This window comes from Anoplophora glabripennis, unplaced genomic scaffold, assembly GCF_000390285.2.
Source record: "Anoplophora glabripennis isolate ALB-LARVAE unplaced genomic scaffold, Agla_2.0 scaffold1077, whole genome shotgun sequence".
NCBI classification, from domain to species: domain Eukaryota; kingdom Metazoa; phylum Arthropoda; class Insecta; order Coleoptera; family Cerambycidae; genus Anoplophora; species Anoplophora glabripennis.
Window position 1 is genome coordinate 71,029 of NW_019417863.1, and position 17,337 is coordinate 88,365.

Sequence of the window (17,337 nt, forward strand, 5' to 3'; positions counted from 1 at the left end):
CCTCATGCCTTATGTTTCCATTTGAAAAAAAAAGTAGGGGTAGCTGGGGGTTAGGGGGTTGAAGAAAAATTAATTATTATATAACCGAAAGATGGGAAAAAATCAAAATCAGTTAACGTGTTTCGGCGTTTTAAAAAAAATTAACTCATTCAAAAGATATGAATTTTATTCCGTACTTCTGGCCATCCCTGTATAGAACAGCATAACATAATTAAGACGTCAAAAGTAATCTACATATATTTCAATTAAGTAGATATATGTTTAAAAAAATAATAAATTAAATTAATTAGTTTTAAATATGTTTACAGAGCGTTTCGAAGCTGTTATATCTTGTCCTATGTACATACCTGGTTGAGTTAGGGACGGATTTTCCTAAAGGCGTAGGGGGTGATTTCCCGGGGCGGCATTTTCCAGAGAGTCGGCCGCAGAGCCGTCCCTCTGGGTTTTTTACTGACGTTTTACATTTACTAACAGGTACTGGGGCGGCCGATCATATTCGCCCAGGGCGCATAATTTAGAAATACGTTACGTCCCTGCGCCAGTTACAGAGTTACCTTACAGTTCCTTAGCCTTAACCAGGAATCTTTGACCTGCCATGTTGTTCTCGTACTAAGCTCTGTGGCGGCGGACGCCCCCCCCCCCAGGCTTATAATTATTATAATGGTATTATTTATACTATTAACTTTAGTATACGTATAATTATCAAGCCAAACTTAGACTCGTTAGATGCTACGTTTAAAAATAATTTAAAAAAATTTCTAGAAAACATTAGCTCGATAATACTTTTAATAATGAAACTATGAATGAAATAGTGTAGGAAAAGAATGTCGAATATAGAAAAGCGTTTGTTGTAACTACGAAACCAATCCTATTCCTTATTTTCGTTTGTTGTCCTTGAATTTCTAATCCTGCTCATCCCCCGCAATTGGCCCCCCTCTACATATATCCCTTCTCATCGTTTTCGAGGGTGCTGATCCCGAATACGATTATCACGACCCTCCTCAACCTTCACAACCTTCTCGAACGGGCCAAAACTACCCCCAATCTCTCAGCAGATTCGGATTCAGCGCTCTCGAAAACAGGGGGTAGCTGAGCTACCTACTTCCCAAAATAAACCATTTTTTAATTCTTTAACTACACTAAAATTTTAAAGATCTACTAACTATTTTATTCTTAAGATGGGTAGGTAACTATTCTATTTATGTGACGAGTGATTCAAACTTAAGTAACATCATTTTCCGAGTCCGCAAACCCTTCGTCCTTACGAAGATATAGATTCTTTAATTTTTTAATAATGCACTGAATATGAACTAAACTTTTACTCGATATGGTCGAAAGTACGAATAACATATTCTTTTGTCAAAATGACAGTAACTTTTTCTAATAAATTTATAAGATTGTAACGTCTTTCGTTTTTTTTTTAGATATCTATTTAACGAAAATATTTTTTTAAATGTGGGACTCTATGAACGATGGCAGGACATTGGGAGTTCGTTTTCAATTCTGAGTTCAGTTGTACCTATATTATATGCTACTTTGACAAATGTGTGACTAATGACTACCTGTTTACTATTTACATTGAAATTTATGAATATATAAGAAAATTGTTCGAAAAATTTATGAAAATTATTTGTTTCTTTTTAATATAAATAAGATAAATTATAACAGATACTTAATGGCAATGTTCTGTAATTTAATTCTAGTTAAGCAAGAGTTTATTATAAGTTTATGTATAAATTTTACTTTTATGTTATGTTTATATTTTTATATTTATTTATATTAAAATAAAATTCATTTTTTAAGCTGAAATATTTCTTGACAAAACCCTTTTGATATTGTCCCCACAAGAATTTTAAATTTCGTACTGAAGTCACTGTTTTATATAAGAATTAAACCTAATTTAAATTAGGTATTAAAATAATTTTATATTAAACATTGTTTAAATTATTTTCTCCAATGTAGCTACATTTTTTTGTAGCACATCCTGTATAATGCTGTCGGACCTATCTCAGATTTATTCGGAGGGCTATAAAGTTCCAAATCTTGACTTGCATAACTAACTTCCTGGATAATTCATTAAAAAATTAATCAAATTTAATATGCTATCCATATTTCAATACGATATGTTTATTACATTTGAAGATATTGGTTATTTTTTTAAAAAAGGCCCTTTACCTTTTCCAGCTCATAAATATTTTTTATTTAATAAATTACTCAACAGATCATGCTCCAATGTAAAAGTAAAGTACAATAATCGACATTAGATCTGAAATGCAAAATTTTGTAGCAAAAGGTGATAAGGTTCATTGATTCATAAGAAAATGGTCTTATTTTTTTACTTTGATTTATAGTACGTCGTTTCTTCTTTGTATTCCAGGGACGTTCAAATTTCTAATAGGTATATGTATGTTTTGTCATTTACCTGTAACTATTTTTTTTTTTTTTTTCATTAACTGCATTCTCTCTTCTTAGGAACCAAAAAAATATTTCATTAACTTTTTAAAAGTGCAACAAACATATTAATGTTGTATATTTCTGAATAATTTTCTAACAATTACAGGTAATTTATTAGGTATATACTTAATTCTTGAATTCATACTTCCAAGACACTGAGTGTGTAATTTTCCTACAAGTAAGCAGCATTTACCTATGAATGATATCATTCCTTAATATTAACTCTGACGCTACTTTTATAGACTATAAATTTTCCCATTATCCTTGACCATATCTGGAGTAAAACCCTATTTGCAAGCGCAATTTAACAATACAAAAATATAACCACTTTAACAACAACACAGACCATTTTTTCCAAGGCTAAACTTCTCCAACCATGCAAAGACTTGTTCTATTACTGTTATCACATTATAAAGAAGCTATAAGGTAAGACATATGCGTGGAAGAATCAATTAATATACTTTTAACTAATTTTTAGAGTATAATTTGTCGTGACAACCTTCACTAGTATATAATTTTCTGAGACGTTCGTTTTGTATTTTATTTAACTTAATTTAGCTGTATTTTGTTATGGATTGTTAGATTCATTCATTAACTAAATATGGTCTTTGACTTACCGTGAGAATTTACAATAATTGTAAGATAATTATTTGGAAGTTCATATGAAAATATGTATGATTATTCAAAACAGCCAAATTAAGAAATCAGATTGTTTTTATTTTTAAATTTTATTCAAATGCTTAAACACCGATAAGACTCTGATAACAAGTATCGATTTAAAAAATTAAAAAACGAAACAACACAATTCTGTCTATTCGTAACTGACGAAATATAATATATTCGAGACAGTGGTCACAATAATCACAGATTACTCAGGTAATAAGTTCAGTATAAAAAAAAAATTAAAACAAGCTTTTAGTGCCACCATGCATTGTCATCCAAACTAAACGTGTATGCAAAATTTCAGTCCGTTGGGGGTAACTGTTTTAAAATTCAATTGCAAGATTTGAGCCATAGGTGCTAACAAGACTAGTTAAATAAAAGCTTTTAAAAAAAGTTGTAAAAATAGTTCAATCCACTTGCCCTAGTCCAAAATTACTTCATTTAAAAGTTACAGTTTACTCTTGAAATTATTTTTATAAGTATCTGAAAACTGACATTTGATATCTGATTCAAAGGAGGAGGGCCCCTAAGGCCGGTTTTTGGCTTAATTTATTTTTTTTAGTACCTACTAGTAATACTGAATCATTTCCACCCTAAACGGACCAACCCCCTCACCCTCCTTTCCCCCTCCACCCCCTTAAATGCCGGAGAAACCATCGCTTATTAGAGGAATCTTTAAAGAGCTTAGAGATGCGAAAAACGTTCAATTCCTATGAATCTTACAAATGAAGAGTTTTTGGGTTGCTGATCACAAATCTGGTATCAGAATCACGAAATTCAAATGGCGGATTCAATATGCCGGATAAAAAAAAATAAAATGTTTTTAAAATGCATTAATTTTTATGTAGTTTTTTGGGTCTCTGATTACGAATCTGAAGGCAGAATTACGAAATTCAAAATGTCGTAATCCATAAGGCGGACAAAAAATTTAAACATATCTTCATAATCCTCAAATATTTGTTTATAGAAACTTTCTTGGATCACTGATTACAATTATGAATTCAGAATCACGAAATTCAAAGTGGTTAATCAAATATCCACAAACATGTATGCATAATTATTGATTTTTTTCTCTTTCGTTTAATTCGATGAAAATGTGTGTCATCTCATTTAAGGGGGTGGAAGGGGAAAGGAGGGTGAGGGGATTGGTCCATTTAGGGTGGGAACGATTCAGTATTGCTAGTAGGTACTAAAAAAAATGTTTTCAGCCAAAAATAAATTAGGCCAAAAACCGGCCTTAGGGGGCGTCCTCCTTTGGTACTCGTTATAAGGACGCGGAAACAATAGAAATCATCTTCAAACATTTGCCCACATCCATGGCCTACGGGTAATATGAGAACTCCCCTTATTGAAAATAGAAAAGGAATGAATTTCCTATTCCACAAAAACAATGCCTCTTGTTAATGTCTCTTAAAATTTCTAGTTTTCAAGAAACAAGAGAAGATTCCATTTTCCGCTTAAAGAAAAGGAAATTTAACTAAGGAACTAAAGGAAATTGAGCATGTTTGGGAACCAAATATTTTAGTAACCATGTTTATATGAACTTTTCTGTTTCTTTAAAGGGATGAAACTATTGTTGCAAAATATCTTTTTGGTGTAGGTGCATGAGTTCAACCAGAGTTAGACACTGCAAGGATCTAAAGGATAATATTTTTCTAAGCCTCTCAAACTTGCACCTTCGATTCATTTCCTTAAAAGACCAAAAATATTTTGATAAACGTAGTTCTCAAAATGTTTCATTTCTCAAAATGCAGTTAATTGATATATTAACCTTCTATTATCTTGCGCACCAAATTAAATCTCTTTTTTGCGAAATCTATTAATTTTAAGAGTAATTAACAAGAGATTTGCAGGCGGAGTCACTCAACAGACAGAAAGTAGATGTGAGTCCAGTTTTTGGAAATTGAATCAAGCAAGACATTTTCCTGTATAACTAATAATTGAGTTTCAGTTTTTCTACAGATTGGGTGACTATATATTCGATACACCATGCTGTCAATTATCTAAGTGCTATATTTGATACCATATTAACATTCTCTGTGTATATCTCTGTATACAAGCTTTGTTAAACTCGAGTTGGAGTATGCTTCTATAGTTATATAATAGACTCATTATTGTAAAGGGTGTACCAAAATTCATTGCATTATCGCAAAATAACTACCCGTGTTCCTAGATTAAATGCAGTAATTTGTTTGTAATTTCTCCTCCCTGCACCAATATTTTTTGAAATGGTCTCCTTTACACCAAATGTTTACTAATTATATTAACATTGAGAACAGGTTGGACATATTGCTCACATATTTGGGATCTTCTGTCTGTGTTTTTTTCGAACTCTTTTTTGTTTGTCAAAATTTAATATTCAACATATTGTTTTTTTTTATCATTGATAATTGTATTTGTGCTTTTTTTAATATTAATTGTTTGTATTTCATCCTTTTTTAATAATATTTTATTATTTATGTATTCAAATATTGTTATTGTACTCTGGTATTTATTCATTGACAATTTTATGTTTTTACGTAATTTCTTTGTATATTTGTTCTTTTTTAATTGTAATTTTATTGCTAANTGAGATTAATGAGATAAAATTTAATTTAAAACACTAAAATTTGATTAGCTTTTACTACTTCTGGAGAACGAACCATTTTCTTGTGTACATATTTTATAATTATATTTGTGCTTTTTTTAATATTAATTGTTTGTATTTCATCCTTTTTTAATAATATTTTATTATCTATGTATTCAAATATTGTTATTGTACTCTGGTATTTATTCATTGACAATTTTATGTTTTTACGTAATTTCTTTGTATATTTGTTCTTTTTTAATTGTAATTTTATTGCTAAGCTAATATATACTTTTATAATTAGGTATTTGTTCATCATGTAATTAGGTTTCCTTCCAGTTGGATGAATTAAATTATATTAAATTAAATAAATACATATTTGGAGATACAAATAGTTATTTCTTTAATAATTTTACATTTTGATTAACATTTTTATTGACAACAAAAGCATTCGATACTGATGAATGACTGTTCAAAATTATTGCCTATGCGTAAGAATATAATTATTATTTCATATAGGATTATTATAATTATTAATTTATTTTTAAAATTGAATAATTAACAAATTTATTTTAAGAAACCTGCTTCCTTCTATTTTAACACTTAATTTGATTCACTTTTCGATTAGGAGAAAAATTTAAATTATTTCGACAGAAAAAGAGTCACACTAAAGTAGATCTACAACAAATATTTAAGAAAATTTATAAACTTATAATATATGCTGCTTCTCTTTATATTATAACATCTTATAAGAGATCCTATTTTTTCTCAATACTACAATATTTTGATTTTTTGGACATCCATACATCCTCTACATATAAATATGTCTTTGAGAATAAGTTATATATTTCAGAAAGTATCAAATATATTTCAGAATTAGTCAAAAGTATAAATGAAATTAATTTGACTGTTTCTAAATTTGCAATTCATCTTGATGTCAATCGGTTTTTCATTGGCACTGACATACATACAAGAAATATTTAAACATTATTTATAATTTTGGAAAAAGATGTACTCAAAAACAATTTTAATTGCTTCCACTCATGCATTTTTCAATTAAACTTGTATTGGTGCAAATTTTGCTAAAATTGACCATAATCTCTAGTTCTCTTATATTATTTTTTATAAACTAATTTTAATCATCAGTCAAACAAAAAAGAGAAAGTTACTATTTCTTTAATTGTTATTAATGTTTTTGAAACTATAAATGTAACATGTAACAAGTGACCCTTTAAAAAAAAGATGTATGTTCAAGTTATATAACTACTACATACAATGGATATAAAAAATGGAATACTTGTTATATAGCAACTTCAAGGTAAATTAATTAATTGCTTTGTTGTAATTTTCGACATTAAGAGAAACAACTACAATATGCAAAATTTTTCCTTGAATTTGTATCAAGGGCAATAATAAATGTGTACATGAAGACTTATACATACATTTGTAGGTACGTAAAAAAATATATAAATAACTTTAGTCCGATTTAAAATAAATATGTTATCTCCATTTCATCTGAATACTAAAATATGGTGATCATAACTTTATAATATACATGTATAGTTGATACTTGCAAATAAGCGTTCATATAAATTTTTTTGTAATCAAATTTTTTTGATCAAAGTAGTTTGTCATTTTAACAACAAAACGAGTTTGATAAAAATGTCAAACTAACCAATTTTTTTTGTTAATACTTCTATGTTTTACAATAATTAAATGGGTACAGATGGTAGATAATAANAAAAAAATATATAAATAACTTTAGTCCGATTTAAAATAAATATGTTATCTCCATTTCATCTGAATACTGAAATATGGTGATCATAACTTTATAACACACATCTATAGTTGATACTTGTAAATAAGCGTGCATATAAATTTTTTTGTAATCAAATTTTTTTGATCAAAGTAGTTTGTCATTTTAACAACAAAACGAGTTTGATAAAAATGTCAAACTAACCAAATTCTTTTTGTTAATACTTCTATGTTTTACAATAATTAAATGGGTACAGATGGTAGAAAATAAAATATTATTCGTAATTTTTATAAATTTTAAACTAATTAACCAAATCAGTTTGATCAAAATGATTTCAAAGTTCAATGTCGTCATCAAATTATTTTCATCGAACATTATTGTCGGAATCTGATACCTATAAATAGTGAGTGTTATCTTTATAACTGTTCTTATTTAATTGGGAGCTTCTGCTATACTAAAATGAAGATTTTAAGGTCTCTAGATTGACCAAGACACGGTAAAAATCCCACATAAAAAATAAAAATTTCTAGAAAAAATTGACAATGCCATCGTCTTCAATGTTATTTGACAATAATATTTCAGGAATAAAATCAACTGTATTTGCTAAGCCATTTTCTAATCGAATCAACATACCGAAGTAATTTAAATTATGATTCAAGTACTTAACAAAATTAATGCCTAGTTTTGTAAATTTTAACATATCAAAGGTATTGAAAGATCGTACTTCAAATAATCTGTTATGTTCCATAAAAAAAAATTAATAAAACTATGCGTAATTTTATACCAACGACAAAACGTGACTTAAGTTGATATATTTTTTTTAATAGTGAAGAACTCATTGAAATAAACAAAATTATCAAGTGACTTCTTTTAAATAATTAAAAAGGAAATGACTTTAATACATCAGTTCTGGCAACATTAGAGTTTACCCAAACGTCACTATTTCTTTATTTTCATAAATGCAATAGAAAATTAATAAAAAGGAACAAATCAAATGGCCAAATTAAACTCTGAGCAATTCTAGGGAGCGCTATAGTTCAAAATAAAAATGAATATCAAAAATACTTATGAAACTAAATGATTATCGAAAAATGTTTGCGTCACTAAAATAACTACGCTTCTAATTGTTTTAATAATGCCTGTATTTTAAACATTTTGCTTATACCGAATGTTCAATAAAAATAATATTATTATGCTAAATTATTTATACCTAACATAACAAATCCGGCCCACAAAGGCCTTCACAAGAAAAACAAATATCTGGTTATTATTCAAAAAGTAGACGTCGTCTAAAATTTGTTGAACATTTTATTTTTGAACGACAAACACTTTTTTATTATCAAATAATGTAAGAAAATGATGGGAAGTCAATCAATACCTGGTTATCACATCAATATTACGATATAAAATTCGGCAAACATTCCTACTATTTTTGGGAAACATTTTTTTTAAGCAAATAATGAGATTAATGAGATAAAATTTAATTTAAAACACTAAAATTTGATTAGCTTTTACTACTTCTGGAGAACGAACCATTTTCTTGTGTACATATTTTCATTAAATGCAAGCAGTTAAACGTTGGGCTTAATAAAATAGCCATGATAAAATTTTGGAAAAAAAAGATAATATTGTTCAAAGAAAATTAAAAGAGTCCGCGATTATTTTGTTAAATGATGAAAGATATGTGTCAAATTATTCTATAAACTTGGATCCTTACTGACTACAAAACCTAAAAGATGAAGTAATAGAATAAAGATAGAATAAACATCATATGATATCTCTTGCTATGGAAACAGACAAAAGCAAACTTTAAACTGTCAAAACTAATAAAAAGTAAAAAAAAATCAGAAGACGAAAACAGTGGATTTTCCAACGTTGACGACCTCTTTGAACTGAAATATCAGTGTCAGATTTTTTTGGTTAGCAAAATTAATTTCATAAAAATAATATTTGGCGCAAGAGTTTATTTGACTACTTTTTTTAAATTTTTCACAGGTGGCAAAATACCCAAAAAATAAAGAAAAAAACGAAGACTATGCCACAAATACTGATATTGAAATACAACTGTGACCATCTAACATCGTCGATAAAGAAAGATTCTCTATTTTTCCTAGGCGAGATGACCACAATATCTTAATACGTATATAGATTTGTCTAAAATTATTTATTCGTAGCATTTTTTTCTGTTAATTTAGGTATTTTTCCTGATGTCAAATAAATCAAAGATTAATTATATAATCGCTTAAGCCAAAATTAAATATTGTCAAAAATGAATAAGAAAATAATAACAATGTAGGTAATAGATAGACCCAACTTAAGTACAAATAATGGAATTACAGTTTATATTTAAAAACTATATTTTTAGTTAAATAATGAATTTTATCAATAAAATTTCAAAATGGTTATGGAGTCGTCATTATCACCAATTTTAAGTAATATTTTTTATGGTTTTTTTAGGCAAGCTATATTAACAATTTAAATAAAAAACTTACTATTTAATGAATATGTAAACAATATTTTTGCAATTTGACCTTTTATCATTGAGGAATTAAATATTGTTCTAGATGTTATTAATAATAAAGGACTATCAACTAAATTCACTTTAGAAACAGCAATTCTTCAGAAACAATAGCTTACGGACAGATTGTTTTTAGAAGCGTTAACGCTCTTCAGTTTCGTGATTTAGTAATTTGGTATTTTTTATTTTTTATTTGTCTGCTTTTTTCAATGTTTGATTTTTGACCAGGCAAATATAGTCTCTAAAAGTAACCCTTTATTGATCCCTTTAACGCAAGGATTTGTTTAATTTATTTAGGTAAAGAAAAAATATCGCAATGTGTAAGTTTAAATAAAAAAGAATATTACAAAAAAAAGATAACTAGACTGGGCATCAACTGAAAATGTTATGGCAGAAATGAAAAATAATGGAATATCAGTGGTTCAACCACTCGTGATTTTGGAAACCTGAGAAAAATTTTAAAACTACGATTGAACACAAATGATGATAAAAAACGTAAATAAAGTAAATAGCACGATATTCTCTTTAAAATTATTACCTTGTTGACTTTCCGTGCTATGATATTCTTACCTCACAAGGTTTGAAAATTTTACATACACTTGGATAAGAGAGCCGGCTAGACTAGACATATCTTACTTTTAAAAAATACGTGCGTCTCAAAAAACTATGGCCGATCATCCTAGTCTTGCCCTAACTAAAAAACAGAAGGTAATATTGTACCTTATAGCTCTACAAAATTTGTAGGTAATATACAAATTACATAAAAAAATAAAATGTCAAGTAGATCGTTTCTATAATTATTTATTGGTTAATTAATAAGTGTATGGATAAAATACTCATATAATTGTTCAAAACAATAATTTCATCAAAAACTAATTTGGCAGTAGGAATAATTAACGCTATAAAAGAAATTTATATCCTGCAATTATCAAATTATCATAAATTAGCGCAACTATAGGTTCTAACGCCATCAATTACTTTCTCTGCTCTACTTACCGTCACTATTCACAGCCCCATTCACCAGGAGCGACAACCAGAGCACGTATTTTAAAAATTCCACCTCGCGAAACATGATTGCTTCCACCGGTACCGGTAAATTAATAACGACAACGCGGAATAAAAATCAGGCAATGGCTGGTGTAGCAAGTGACCTTCCACTAAAAAATCATCATACATGCGTAACACAAAGCACGTCCGTGATTTAACTAAAAATATTACCCCCACCCCTGTTTATTTGATTAATTACATTAAAAATGCAACCCGTATGTAAGTACCCTTCTACATGCAAAGCCGTGGATCATGATCGCATAATGTGTCTAAAAGTTTGGACGTGAGCTGGCTGGTAATACGAAAGACAATGAAGTATTGTTCAAAGCTGAGAAACGAAAATTGGTCTGATGACTCAGTGATGATTAAATCTTGTATTGGAAATGTAAAACATGCATTAGGTACCCTAAGTACTTATTATGCAAAATATTTCTCTGTGTTACTGTATTTAACTACACATGGTGTGGTTGAAGTGGGGGTTAGTCTTTTAGGGGTAACAGTACGTGTTCCCCTTAATCTGAAATTATCTTTTTTTAATCAAATAAATATTCGAGTTATAATTAGTCGGGTAGCGCAAACTGGAATTAGCGTAGTAAGTTATATCAGTGTACTATCAGTGTTGCCAGTTTTTAGTTGTTAGTACTTAGTAAAACAGATTGCTTTTGTACGGCTTAGAGATATGTCATTTTAAAGTCACCATATTTTGTTCTATGTCAATGTGTACGAAAGGTTGAACATTAAAAAAAGGTTATGTTGTTTTTTAAAAAATATATATTTTTTTACATGATTTGTTAAATACTAATTATAATAACATTGATATTGACAAATAGAACTCATTTGTTTTAAAAAAACACACAAAAAAACTCGAATCCGAAGATGTAAACTCCGGTAGTGCTACTCATTTTGATGCCAATAAATCGATAAAACACACTCTTAGTCAAAGTTTGGCTGCTGATATTTAAGGTTGGCCATTATAATTAATAGAGTATGTATCAGGCACACAAAAAAACCCAAACTCAAAGATCTGACGTATCATTTTCGACGTATTTTCACCAGCTAAAAACGATACCGTAGTCAAAATTTAAGTGCGACCTGCAGCAAACTGCTTGTCAGATGTTTTAGACGAAAGCTGCTCTATTCGTAGAGGAATATCATTGGTGCACATAGTTTTCACCGTCACCATCCTAGCGATCGAAGATGGGTAAACTTTGACTAAGAGAGTGTTTTATGGATCATTTACATCAAAATGAGTAGCACTACCGGCGTCTTCGCACTCAAGTTTATTTTTTATGTGCCATTTAAAAAATGTAGGTACATAAAAAAATAATAAAATAATCTGGTTAATATCAAATACTTTTTTTAAATGGTTTTCAAGATTTTATAAACAATTATGTGTTACCCACTATTTTTTCTAAGCAATGTATGTATTTAATTAATGAATCGCAGTGTTAATGACCTCTTGATATTTACCTAGTTTAGTTGAACGTGGTTGAACTATACTACTGTCACTACGTACAGTAGATAGGGACATATTTAGGCAAGTTAAAACAAGTAATATTAAAAAGATAAAATTCTAAACAAAATACGGTATATTTTTATTTTTTGTTCATGTTCAACCATTTCGGCAGCCAATTGGTGCTAAACATTATTATTAATCGAAAGTGAACAAATAAGCAACAACAACAACAACAATCGTGAACAGATTAAATTTATAGACCAGGCAAGTTAGACAATAAATCAGAAAATTATTTCTGATGAACCGATTGAGTTGCAGTTTTCGGCATTGTTTTCGGAAAAATATTAGGAAAAAAGTCTATCTATTACACTTTAGGGCTGGATCGAAACTGCATTGCGAATGCATAAACTGCATCTTGGAGTGCATCTATTTTTCCGAATTTTTTAAAAATGGTAAGAATTGACTAAAAGTTGTAGAAATTTGTGTGCACGGGTTTTCGGGGTCGGAGATTCCGAATCTGACCCTGAAATATATGCCCGATGCCCCCAGAGGGGCAGGGGAGGCTTCTGGAAAACATCGAATAGTTGAGTAGTTGCCTTCTAAATTTCCACTCGGGGTTTTTGGGGTCGGGGATTCCGATTCTGACACTGAAATCAGATTATTAATAATTTATATTGTTATTTATTATCAATAATACTGCTCCACCTGCTTACAATCCATGATCTTGTAGGCTCATCTTTGCATTGTAACACACGTAAATTTATAGAGATTAGACAAGAAGGGTAAGAAAAACTAACAGGAAATTAATGAGTCGAAAAGAACCCCCTTTATTCTGAGAACCAATTTTCTTTTTATTTGCAAGGCAATTAGTGAGACAACTACTATCATATGTTTATCTAACACTTTCACTATCAATCACAATTTTCATCATCAATACTGTCATCACTGTCTCCATCACTATCATCTATTACATTTTCGACTATTTCAGGATTGGAACAGTTGGCTCCAAAACAATTTGTACATGCAATTGTGCATGTAATTCCATGCTTCCTGCGCCCACAAGATCTGCCACAGTCCGTAGCCTCAATGCAGCTGCATTTAACCATGCTCATTATATTTGGAGGCCCCGGCTCCTCCGTCACGGGAATCGGCGTTAGTTCTCCATTGATAGATCTCCAACCCCACTCTCCATCCAAATGCGCCCCATGCAATTCGTTTGAGGTGCTGCTCTACCCCGTCGACTGTGGGGATTAACTTAGCTTTTACCTAGCTTTATACCTGTCAATCTCTACATTGTCGATAATCGGATTTTGTCGCCTAATTGTTATGCATTATCCGCAGTCGCACGGGCCCAAGAGATTCTTTTGAAAATCCATGATCCATGAAATATTCTTCGGTTTTAAGGAATATTTCTTTGATTTAACGAAATGTGTCTCTTGGGAACGGATTGTCCAGGATTTCTCCAATTCTACGACAATTTTTCTCAGTGATGGACAAGCTAAGATTAATGGATATTTTCCAGTGTCAGATTCGGAATCCCCGACCCCGAAACCCCCGAGTAGAAATTTAGAAGGCAATTACTCAGCTATTCGATGTTTTACAGAAGGCCCCCCTTGCCCCCTGGGGGTCCCAGGCCGTCGGGCATACTTTTCAGTGTCAGAATCGAAATCCCCGACCCCAAAAACCCCCGAGTGGGGATTTAGAAGGCAATTACTCAGCTATTCGATGTTTTACAGAAGGGGGCCCCCAAGGCCGTCGGGCATATTTTTCAGGGTCAGATTCGGAATCTCCGACCCCGAAAACCCGTGCACACAAATTTCTACAACTATTAGTCAATTCTTACCAATTTTGAAAAATTCGGAAAAATAGATGCACTCCAAGATGCAGTTTATGCATCCGCAATGCAGTTTCGATCCACCCCAAAGTGTAATAGATATACTTTTTTCCTGATATTTTTCCGAAGACAATGCCAAAAACCGCAACTCGATCGGTTCATCAGAAAAAAATCTCCGTATTCTGGATGATTTTGGTCTAACTTGCCTGGACTATTAAGAAAAATCGGATCCTGCTCCGAACGCTTACGAAAGGCAACGGAGGTAAGCCTCCGCTACTCTCTTAAAATTCCATACAACCGCTTCTAAAAAGCCGTTGCCGGCAATTGAGTCCACACCTGGTATAATAGGAAGGGATGGTAAACGGGTAAAAACAAACTTCCACTTTAATTCAGCGAAACGGGATTGGCCGAATACCTCACCCCTTCATTCTGCTATATTCTTATTTTTCTTTTGTGAAGTGTTTTTGTGCAGTGTAAGTTAAGTTAATTATTCCAGAGTTTAGTAACGGTACAGATAGTTTTGTGTGTGAACAGTATGAACCAGGAAAGAACTGAAGTGGTACTTTTTGTATCAGAAATATTATCCCAACTTATAAGTACCAAATAAGAAGGTGTTAATGTTAGACGGAAACAAACTGAGCGTTTCCGTCTAACTAAGAGAGTAAGAATAACGTCTCGTAAAATAGTTTGTGGCGTTTTTTACGAGACACTCACACGTCACGCCAATTGAGTGTGCCATATCTCAGTAACGTCATCTCGAATAAAAACTTGGATTATTTAATAAAAATCTCATTCTAACAAATCGGACTTTGGCCCACACTCTTTTGACCCTCATCCTTACTGTTAAGTATAGCTCCCTCAAATTTTGTGACGTTGTAGGTAATACTTTAAGCTGTAATCCTGCAAAAAACATTCTGTCAAACTCTAAAAAAGATGATATGAAAAAAATACAAATAGTGTTATCCTAAAAAAAGGCAAGCCGAATTTGTACCTCTAAAAAACAACATTCAATAATTTTCTTCAGAATACTCATTAGATTGTCCCAGAAAGTAGCGGCATCGCGGGACCATAAAAGTATAGGTAAATTTTATATACAGATTCGGAGTCCCCATGGTACATCGGCCGTTACGTGAGAGCGATAAAGTAAGTCATAGAAATCCGTGCTGTAGACAAGGATGGTTACATTGAAGACGTTTCATAATCTGAATAGTCACTCTCACTTCTAACCCGAAACGAGCGGTGACTATTCAGATTATGAAACGTCTTCACTATAGCCATCCTTGTCTATCGCACGGATTTCTTTACTTTACTTTGTCACTCTCATGTAAAGGCAGATGGACCATGTGGATATTCCAGCCCTGTATAGATTATTTTTTGTTTTTTATTTGTACAGTTTATACAGGGTGTCCCGAAATTAGGGGGCAATATTTCTACACGGTGTTCTATGTCAAAAAAGATTACTTTTTCTGTATATAAACGTGGGTCCAAAAATTCTTCCTAAGGAAGTAATAGCCACTTAAAGAGGCCAATCTGATGATGGTTTTTTCTAAATAACTCTGAAACCTCTTACGTGCTCAGTCCGCTACTAAAACGAAATTTACAAATTTTCATCACATACGTTCCAACACTGGAGGGAAGGAGGTTAAAATTTACCATAACTTTTTTATACGTTAACTTTTTTTACTTTTAACTGAAAAGTATGACATTTCAGTTTTTTTGTAAAAAAGGTATTTTTGGTTCATATTGGTAGAATGTTCCATTTTTGTATAAAATTCGTTTAAAAATAATAAAATCACCGGAAATCGAAATTTTCAATATTTTTTATCATCGCAGATTTTGAATAACAAACATGCGTTTGGCGTCATTTGCAATGACAGTTCAGTTATTTACTCTTTGCGAATTGTTATCAGTCGAAAATGCAATATTTTACGAATGTAGAGCTAGCAGATATTCATAAATTCATAATACCCATTTCCATTCAGACGAAAATCCACGGACAATACGGCGCACAAATTTTCAAAATAGATTTGCAATAAATGTGTGGACAGGAATTTTAGGGCACCAGCTACTTGGACCAATTCAATTTCCCGTTTATCTGAATGTAGAAAGATACTTGAACTTTCTGCAAAATGATGTAAGATGATACATCGTTAAACGTACACTTAACATTACACTATCAACAAGATGGTGCACCTCACTTTACCCATAATGCCATAAATTGGTTAAACGATCATTTTCCTGACAGTGAATAGAAAGAGGTGGTCCCATTCCATGGCCACCTCGGTCTCTAGACCTAAATCCTACTTTCTGTAGTCTGTGGGGTAGGATGAAGGCTGTAGTTTATGCTACAGAAATAAATCCTTTGGAATAATTACAACAGAGGATTCATTTATTTGGCTGCAAATCAAATCACACAAAATAATTTAGAATTTTTGAGTTCTTCTCGGGCAATTTGACGTCGAGATGAAAAATGTATTCAGGAAAATGGAAATCTGTTTGAGCATTTGCTATAAAAATTAATATTGAGATAACGATAAGTTTTATTAATAGTGCGGTTTTCAAGTATTTTTATTAGTTTATTGTATTACTATTTAATAATTTCAATTGTTTTTTTTTACTTCCAATAATAATTTACTAAAAATAATAAATTTCTGTGAAAATAACAATTCGCAAAAAGTAAATATGTAACTCGCGCCATTATTCCATGGCTAGAAATTGGCCTCAATGATTAGGGATCGAGGGGGATTATCCCTCTTTATCCTGCCTCATCTCGTGTAGGCCTGGACAGCCTTCGTAGGTGGGCCCCATCCGTCGTCTACCCCGACCGCAAATGCGGCCGGTGTAGGCGCTTTGTGGGACCTCCTTTTGTCCTGGCTGGGCCCCGCCGGCTAGGGCCCTTTCTTCTGGCGCTCTTCTTGCTTCGCCGGCTCGTCTGTGTAAACCCCGGGGGTAGTGTCATGTTTATGTGTGGTATGGTTGGGTAGGGTAGTGCGGCTATGCAGCCTGGGATGCGCTTTGCTAAGGTGGCCCTTAGGCTAGCGCG

At 31.4% G+C, this 17,337-nt stretch overlaps 1 protein-coding gene across 1 annotated transcript in view; it reads right to left on the reverse strand.

Annotated features, from left to right (window-relative positions):
• LOC108913912 (venom protease-like) overlaps positions 1-11,186 on the reverse strand; it is a 37,794-nt gene extending 26,608 nt beyond the window's left edge. Inside the window, exon 1 of the mRNA XM_018719565.2 lies at positions 10,954-11,186. Coding sequence (XP_018575081.1) covers positions 10,954-11,029 — 76 coding nt within the window. The 5' untranslated portion in view covers positions 11,030-11,186. The remainder of the gene's footprint in view (positions 1-10,953) is intronic.
• Between the last annotated feature and the right edge of the window lie 6,151 nt (positions 11,187-17,337).